Source organism: Stigmatopora nigra, chromosome 1 (genome assembly GCF_051989575.1).
Source record: "Stigmatopora nigra isolate UIUO_SnigA chromosome 1, RoL_Snig_1.1, whole genome shotgun sequence".
NCBI classification, from domain to species: domain Eukaryota; kingdom Metazoa; phylum Chordata; class Actinopteri; order Syngnathiformes; family Syngnathidae; genus Stigmatopora; species Stigmatopora nigra.
Window position 1 is genome coordinate 24,683,575 of NC_135508.1, and position 8,926 is coordinate 24,692,500.

At 40.4% G+C, this 8,926-nt stretch overlaps 1 protein-coding gene and 1 long non-coding RNA gene across 7 annotated transcripts in view; one reads left to right on the forward strand and one right to left on the reverse strand.

Moving 5' to 3' along the window:
* Positions 1 to 8,926, forward strand: part of LOC144197206 (nuclear receptor coactivator 3-like) — a 53,109-nt gene that overhangs the window by 28,791 nt on the left and 15,392 nt on the right. For all 5 annotated transcript variants that reach the window (XM_077717868.1, XM_077717876.1, XM_077717884.1 and 2 more), the window contains exons 2-5: positions 3,336 to 3,443; positions 6,844 to 7,004; positions 8,013 to 8,110; positions 8,185 to 8,359. In XM_077717868.1, coding sequence (XP_077573994.1) covers positions 3,352 to 3,443; positions 6,844 to 7,004; positions 8,013 to 8,110; positions 8,185 to 8,359 — 526 coding nt within the window. In that variant the 5' untranslated portion in view covers positions 3,336 to 3,351. The remainder of the gene's footprint in view (positions 1 to 3,335; positions 3,444 to 6,843; positions 7,005 to 8,012; positions 8,111 to 8,184; positions 8,360 to 8,926) is intronic.
* The window catches only part of LOC144197235 (uncharacterized), a 7,156-nt gene continuing 538 nt past the window's right edge, over positions 2,309 to 8,926 (reverse strand). Inside the window, exons 2-6 of one of the 2 annotated variants that reach the window (XR_013326500.1) lie at positions 8,260 to 8,343; positions 7,804 to 7,886; positions 3,326 to 3,461; positions 3,161 to 3,239; positions 2,309 to 2,360 (exon numbers count right to left, since the gene is read on the reverse strand). This is a non-coding gene — a long non-coding RNA (uncharacterized LOC144197235). Of the gene's footprint in view, positions 2,361 to 3,112; positions 3,240 to 3,325; positions 3,462 to 7,803; positions 7,887 to 8,259; positions 8,344 to 8,926 lie in introns of those variants that run through there. The other variant, XR_013326499.1, reaches the window with a different exon arrangement.

The window sequence follows — 8,926 nt, forward strand, 5'->3', positions numbered from 1 at the left end:
TAGTTGCTAATCATTTTTAAAAGGGAAAAATTACCATTTGAGTATGCTAAACTTATGACAGTTATAGAGATTATAACATTTGACAGGCATTTTAACAACACAACCCTGTGCTTTGTCAAAATTACGAGACATTTTTATTTACGTTTTTAAAGGCACTTTAAACACTTCTTGAGGAGCTCCTTATTGGTATAATAAACTAAAATAGGAACCATTTTGGACACCAATTGTTTTTTAAAAAATTACTGCATGTTGCACTGAACATTAATTTCTTTATTAAAAACCAATTAATGATCATTTGTTCAATTAAACTCAAAGGCAATGATAACAGGAAATGGATCACCAGCGACTAAAAAACAGTTAATTATATTTAGCGATGAGCAGACCATCCACCATTTTCCTAAGCTTGACTTTAGATTTTATGTCACCAAAATATTGAATTACGTGGCTATATAAAAATGGGAGCTACCAAACCATACATTAGACCCCAACGTTTAATCAGAGCAAAAGGTTTGCCTCTGTTGCTTTCCATTCCTTAGTTAACAGCATTACATTCTTAGTAAATTTCCTTAACATTTCTCTTTGTCACAGGGCAAACATCTAAGAAAGCAAAGAAAGACAGAAAGATTTCACATTCAACAGCTTAATAAATAGTTTTCTTCTACTTTTGATCTTTTTTGCATACGTATCTACATTTTCATAAATATTTTATACAAAATTGGTTTCTAATTTTTAAAGGGTTTATAGTGGATTGTGGAAAACATGCTAATTCATTGTAAAAAAACTAAAAATCCAGGTTATGAAAAAACTTCTGCAAATAATTAATTTTGTAGGTATCCCTGTAGTTGTGTTCTTTGCAGCATGTCTTCATCATTAGTGAGAGTATTTGTATGTTTTTGGAGCCAGACTGACATGGATAGGTGTTGTTGCAGTTGCCTTTTAGGATTAAGTTCATATGCATGGCTTTTTTAAACCATCATCTCTGCCTCAGCACTGTTAACACCGTCTCCCATTTTCCCTTGTTCTTCCTGCCACTGCTCCCCTGCTGCTGCATTATCCCCGGCATCGCCAGGCTGCCTCTCTGCCACCAGGTCCTACTGCCTGTGGCGTGTAATAGACTTTCTCCCTCCACTGGAAAAAGCGGACAGTCCACGCTAGGCTGGAGGTGACCCATTTCCCCTGGGCATTCTGCAACTATCTAATCAACTATTCTCTAGGGTCGTTTCATTCACTCCAAAATTAGAACAACTGCCTTTTGGAGAGCTCCATCAGGAGGTTGGTATGTGGGCGGGCAGATGGATTGGAGTGGTAGTGGCAAAAGAAGGCAATCTATCTAGCACTGATTTTGTGCCTGTGTGGCATCAACTTACAAACAGCAGGCAGGTAGACATGCAGATAGCAAGCCGTCAAAAGATATCGAGATTCTGCATTCATGTGCTAATGGGAATTCGCGTTAGTTTGCCCTATTTAATTTTGAAAACAATAAACCTGTACAGATACGAATGGGAACATTTTCATTTCCAATGATTTAGAACTATCAAAAAGAACTATAAAATTCCTAGTGTACAAAACATTGTCTAACAATTTTTGAAGTTGCAACAGTAGATGGTAGTTGATCTGTTTCCTTGGCTTCAATCTTGTAATTGGTACTATGACAAAGTTACTCTGTGGTCAATGTTTTTTAGAACAAAATTGGCTTGTCTATCATCATGTTTCCAAGTGTAGTATACTACTATCGCTAAGATTTAGCTAAGAAGATGTTTGTTGACTTTCCTCTATTTCAGAGAAATAAAGAAAACGATTTGCAGACAGCTTTGGGAGACAGGGTGATCATAAATAAGACATGGCCATCTCACTGCTGCCATTGGTCTGAATTGTTATGCAGCAGAGGCACTCTTGTCAGAGAATAACCATGTAATCAATGAAATGAAAACACTGCTTTGGCTGTGAAGGTTAAGAGGGTTACTGATGGCTTTCAGGCCACTCATTGAAGCACACCTGCGTGCTTGCAGGATTCATACTTGTTCTCCTTTTCTTTCTCCCCTACCTGTTTCTCTGCTTGACATGCCTGTCTCTTGGTCCCTACTGACCACCTGCCGCCCACCCCCTTTTCACTACTTCTTTTCTTCCTAGTCCTCTGCTTTTTCTCTGTCTTGTCTAGTTGTGTTCACTTTCCCCCTTCCTCCCACCTCTCCTCAGTACCCGCCGCTGTCACTCTGGCCAAGAAAGTGACCAATCGGAGCTCAAGTCACAGCAGAGGCTTCTCCCACCCTCCCTTATGTCTTTCTTTCCTTCCTTCTTCCTTCTCCTCCTCCTGTCTTCCCATCTGCTTCACCTCCTAACATCCTTTATCAGCCCACTTCCTGGAGACAAAACGTAATGCATTATGGGAGACAGACGGCTGTCGAACAGGGTTAGTGGAGCGGTGTGGATTTTCATCAGAGACGCTGCTAATCCCGTGTGTGTGCATGAGTCTAGCAAGAAAGAGCGCCATATGAGATGATGGACTCCCACATACGCATGGACATAAACAAACAAACAAACTCAAATTCTTTTTCTTATATTTTCCCAGCGGGAGGGGTCGAACAGGCGGGGTTTTCATTCCCTGCCAAGAGATTATCATGTGCGTGACATGAGGATTTTTTTTCTTTTGGTGGGGGGGTGCCTGATTTTTCCAATGTACAATTTACGGCCCATGTTATTAATACCGGATTCAATAGTGTCATAATTCATTGTCTTGCACATGACTAAAAAAAAGCTATTATTTAGGCGCCAGCAACAACAAGAAACAGCCAGCAATCACACCGGTCCAACAATTTATGCCACAGAAAACAACAATAGCCAAGTAGAACAAACTAGTTAATGATCCTCTTAATTAGAAGCCCAATCGCAGAGGTGACAAAGAATCCTTCAGCCTTTTTGTCCTGCAATTTCACTAGGTGTGTGTGCGACCTGAAGGGAGCATACTCACCAACTAATATATACTCTTAGTTACTGGTATGTGTATATCGCCAAATTGATCGTAAATTCATACTAACATCACTCATCAATTTTAATAATATATTATTTTTAAAAAGTACACATTGATATTGACATGATATTTCTTAAATCAATGATGCAGAACGTGATTTAGAATGCACAGTAAGAGTAGTCTTCATGATACCTGTCTGAATGTGAATGATCATGTTGCCTTTGATAGTTTGATCCATTTGAACTGAAAGCGCTGGGCAGTAATGTTCCTTCTTGCAGACAGCATCCACATGAGATTCAAAGACAGTGTCATTCATCAATGTTGGTGTCAAGAATATTTGTAAAACCTCATTTCTACCTTGCTGCAGGTGCTGATATGTGTACATGATGAGCAGTTTGGGGGAGAACTCCATGGAACCACTGTTCTCTGAAAACCGGAAACGCAAACTCTCCACTTGCGACACACCTGGTCTCGGGTGAGTCCTAACATTCATCTGAAAAAAAGTAATCTTATGGTTCTTCAGTGATTTTAAGAAATGGGTTTGGTCAAATATAGTATAATTCATTGAAACGATATATTTAACATATTTTGCTTACGGCATTTCGATTCCTATTGGTTTGTCACAGTTCTCGGGTTGAGGGTTCAATCACAAATTGGTCCTCACTCTGTGGAGTTTACGTGTTCTCCCTGGGTTTTCGTGTGTTCTCTCTGGGTACTCTGGTTTGCTCTCACGTCCCAAAAAACATCCAGGGTAGGCTGGTTCAGCACACCAAATTGCCCCTAGGTATGATCGTGATTGGTTTTCCGTTTTTTATTCTGTGTTTGTCTTCACACTGATTCAGGGTGTCTCCCGCCTGTTGCCCGTATTTGCTTTGGATAGGCTCCGGCACCCCCCACAACCATTGTGTACAAGCGTTTTTGAAAATGAATGAATACAGTCATACTTTGACAAACGAGATTAATGCATTCCGGGACCTAGCTCTACTGTCGATTTACTCGTATCTCAAATCAACATTTCCCATAGTAATGAACCAAATACAAATTCATTCGTTCCCACCCTCTGAAGAAAAATACCCCAAAACAGGATATTACAATGGAAAAACATTTTTATTGGTTGTAATTCATCATCTACTAACAGAGTAACAAATAACTAATAGTCATATGTTTGGATTTTTTGCTGAGAAACACGCACCACTAATAGAGTAGCTGTGGAGTAGCACCACTAATTTTGTTATACGCAGCTATTGAAAATGACAATAAAGGCTTTTTATTTGATTTGAATTTGGAATTGGCATTTAGCTTTATAGAAAGTGAATGAGCAATTACTGGTTTAATGTAATTTAAAAAAAAAAAAATTCAAGACAGTATACACATTTACATCTATTATATGATAATATAAATGTTTGACATTTTCAACTCTTCAAATTCATGCTCAGCGTCAACGCGCCAGTCTTTTAGCTCTCGTATGAAACAAAGTTCCACATTGACTACATTCAGTGAAGCCAGTGCAAGTTTCTTTCGCATATTCAACAATCAATTTGAGGTTTTCGCACACCTCACTCTTACCAGTGCGTGTTTGTGTTTTCAGTTCTCCTGTCTTTAGATTTTAGCTCACTCTGGCTCTGCGCCGCCTCCTCCAATTGCAATTACATTACAGCACCTTCTGTTTTATCCAAAATAGTATTCCTTACGTTTGTATTCACACATCGTTTTAGTATATATTCATAAAATCACTTTTTTTTTTTTTTTAAAGTCTGCGAAAGAGACCACACATCGGTTTTCATTGAAGTACTTTTTTTTTCAGCGAGAGAGAAGCCCGGCCCGACCCGACCGGATCACGAAGTAATGATTGATGTTTTGGGCCCAAAATTGGGGTCAGGCCGGGTTCAGTCTTGGGCTTGGGCTCAAGATCTCACCTCTAGTGTAAATGGTTACTTTTTACATGCCAACAAAACCTTAGTTTATAATTTCTTTCTTTCTATACATTCGTTCATAAAAGTGCTCATTAACTGAAACAAGTTATCGTGTGAAAAAGAACAGAAATAGAAGTATTCTGTTCATGCCCAACAGCCAATTTGGCCTTCATAAAGAGAAGTGTTCAAATCCACTTTTTGTTCCAACAGTACCCATTTTAATTTCATGCAGTGTCTAACAGGCAGCCCAAGTCAGATTTTTTCTCTCCTTCAAATCCGTTAGTCCTATGCGGATATAATTCGGATATCTGCCTGTCGCCTCTGTAGTATGCATGCAATCCCTATCCGTAAAAAACATAGGTCATCCCTAGGTCAAAAATATCATGGGTGTTTGACAAAACAAACAACTGATAGAAACACTTGACTGAGGTGCAATAAATACCTTCTTGATAACTTACACAAAGTTATCAGGTTAACAAAATGTTGAGACACCGCTCCAAGGCAGTGTATTTACTTCCATATCCACTGGCACTTGACGTGTAACAATTCACAGGCATGTCAGCCACATCATGGCATGTTCTTTTCACTTACAAGACACATTTGTTTTTGAAATTTGAACATTCATTCATTCATTTTCTGAACCACTTATTCTCACAGGGTTCACGGGGAGTGCTGGAGCCTATCCCAGCTGACTTCGGGCCAGAGACAGGGGACACACCCTGAATTGGTGGGCAGCCGATCACAAGGCACCAAGAAACCATTCACGCTCACAGTCATACCTAGGGACAATGTAGTGTCCAACCCAGTGGTTAGGTCAGTCCTCCTTGTGGAGTTTGCTCGTCCTCCCGGCGTGGGTCTTTCTCCTTGTACAGTGGTACTTCGACATCTGATCTTAATTCGTTCCGGGACTGAGCTCGTATGTCGATATTCTCGTAACTCGAACGAATGTTTCCCATTGAAATGAACTAAAAACAAATTAATTCGTGGGGGGTGGGCTTTTTACACAGGTGAATCGTCATATAACATAAACAAATTTAAAAGAACTTGGATTACAATGCAGACACACTCAAAAATAAATTTAATCTAACCTTACACTAATCTAATTTTGTTTTACATTTTTATACCTTTTTGTTCTTCCGGCCGGGTTGGCTGTTTGCCCCGCCTCCTCTCTGACTTTCTCTATTGATGGGCTGTTTGCTTTTGTATTCCCTTCAAAATATTCCGAAGATGATGCACACAAATGTCCTCACAATAGAATACTGCACAACCACTTTCCAATGAAAAGTAATATATACTCCTAGTACTATCGATCGCTACGCCATTCGCGCTGAATGGCGGAAAAAAATACACTTAAAAAATTTACTGCTCCGCCCAGTGCTCGTAGATATCTGTTATACAAGAGAGAGATGGGGCAAAAAAGACAATGTTACAATGATAAACAGCCACTCATGTCTTGGTCACCTGGCTTTCTCGTATCTCAATTTTTTTTTTCGCATCAAGAGATAATTATTTGTTTGAAATTTTACTCGTATCTCGAAATGCTCGTATGTCGGGGTGCTCGTATGTCGAGGTACCACTGTACTCAGGTTGCCTCCCACATTCCAAAAACATGCATAGTAGGCTGGTTGAATGTGGATGTGGAAGGAAACTGCAGAACCCCGAGAAAACCCAACATGAAAACTTCACACAGGAGGACCGACCTCGATTGGAACCCAGGACCACAACTGTGAGGCCAACGCGCTAACCATTAATCCTCCAGGCCGCCAAATTTGAACATCACCCACAAAAAAAAATGGAATCGGCAAAAATTCCTACTTAAGCAACACACCTTACAAATTAAAACTGGATACATTCTAGTTAGCAAGGCATGGCAGCATAAATAGTGTAAAAGCATCAAATAAATGGCCTATGAAAGGTCATTGTTCACAGTGTTCACCTACTGCTTCGCGTTACCACCTGCAGGAGTGAGAGGAAGCGGCGGGAGCAGGAAAGCAAGTACATCGAGGAGTTGGCAGAGCTGATCTCAGCCAACCTCGGTGATATCGACAGTTTCAATGTCAAACCGGACAAATGTGCAATCCTCAAAGAAACTGTGCGGCAGATCCGCCTGATCAAGGAACAGGGTGAGTTTTCTTAAAAAGTGTTTTATTTTATTCAGTTAACCACATCTGCCGCTCTGTGGTAAATTATCACCTGTGATTAAGTTACGCTCTTAAGTCTTGTTCATATTAGTGAAGATCTTTTAACTCAGCCACAACCAATTTAAACCTTAATTACAGGAGAGAATAAGGCTTGGTTGTTTGTTGTGTTTATGGGGGGCTTGGTTGGAGTCTGCCACCTCGACAGGAAGGGGAAGAGGCTACAGCTGGCCCTGACTGGCTGCTGACAGGTTGCCATAGTTACAGGAAGTGAAGACAGACACGCCACAGGCTTATGGACTCATCATGAGCGCCTTACCTTTCCTATTTCTCACTTTCACTTGCTTGTCATATAGATTTTTTTTCTTTTTCCGTTTTCTCACAAAATTCATCTCTCCTGTCGCATTTTCTGTCCATCAACTCCTCCCTTAACCTCTTAGCTCTCCAATATAGGCAGTATGCATTTGCTGTTTATGTGTATGTTGATGCGCTGTTTATGTGTATGTTGATGCAGTCTGGGATCCAAATGAGTGGCCAGATTTTGAGCAAAGTCAACGCCAAATGCAGTTTTCCAAGCATCATTTATTATTGCTGCCATCTGTTTCTCTGGCTGCTTCTTCCATCATCACCCCCCTCTCTCTTAATTCAGGTGCCTCAACTGACTCCAGCACCATTACAGCTCGCAGAGCCTTCCGGCTCTATACCACGCTCCCTCTCCGAGTCCGCCTATCAGACACTTTCTCTGAGTCTAACACTGAATATAAAGCATGAGAATGGCTATTACCTGCTCCACATGCACCCAGGCCTCGACTCTTCTTGATGGGCTCCTTAGAGAAACCTGCCCCCTCAGACGCCTCCCTCTTTTACCTATGGGGGGAAAAAACTGCTGATATTTAAGAAACACTGCCCCCTGCTGGCTTATTTTGAATAGAGAACGCCAGTAAGCTTTCCCATGTGTTTTGTTTGATACATTTGCATTTTCTTCCCTTACAGGAAAGGCTTCAATTAGCGATGATGTTCAGAAATCTGACGTGTCCTCAACAGGCCAGGGGGTCATTGACAAAGACCACCTAGGGCCTCTTCTGCTACAGGTGAGTTCATTTACTCAATGTCAAATCAACCTTCTACTCTGCAAGTTTTGACTCCCATCACGGCACTCTTCCAGGCTTTGGATGGCTTTTTGTTTGTGGTGAATCGAGAAGGTAACATTGTGTTTGTGTCGGACAACGTGACCCAGTACCTGCAGTACAAGCAGGATGAGCTCATCAATACCAGCGTCTACAACATTCTTCATGAAGAAGACAGGGAGGAGTTCCACAAGAACCTGCCCAAGACTAACAGTGAGATTCAAACATGAACACACACTGATACACACAATTGGTTGTCATATTGTTTCTCTTTCAAAGCCTCTATAACTGTCAACCCATAAAAATAGATGAATGCCTCATTGAATTACAGATGCATGACAGATTCATACCTGGTTTTGAAAGCAGAAGCAAATATGAACATTGTTTGATAACTATTCAATTTATTTTTAAAAAGTTGTTAACAAAAGTTTACACTTTCTCAAATTAAAAAAAGACAGCAATAGCTAATTGTGTTGTTTTCGAAAGAGACATGAACTGGATGCACATGATTTTTTATCATTGGCCAAACAAAATCATGTAATTGGCTCCATCTGGCCCTGTTACCTCGAGTTAGACACCTTCGCACTAATGTGTCACTCAATCTGCAAGTTAAGAGTGACTTATCAGTTCCAGAAAGGGACTATATCTTTTTGGCTAAGGTTTCAGTGTGTCGCATTATATGACCAGCTAATAAACAAATCCGCTCATATTATGGGTGAAATATTGATAGAAAATGTATACATCATGGATTTTTTGTAGTTTTTCCCCCCTCCAACTTTA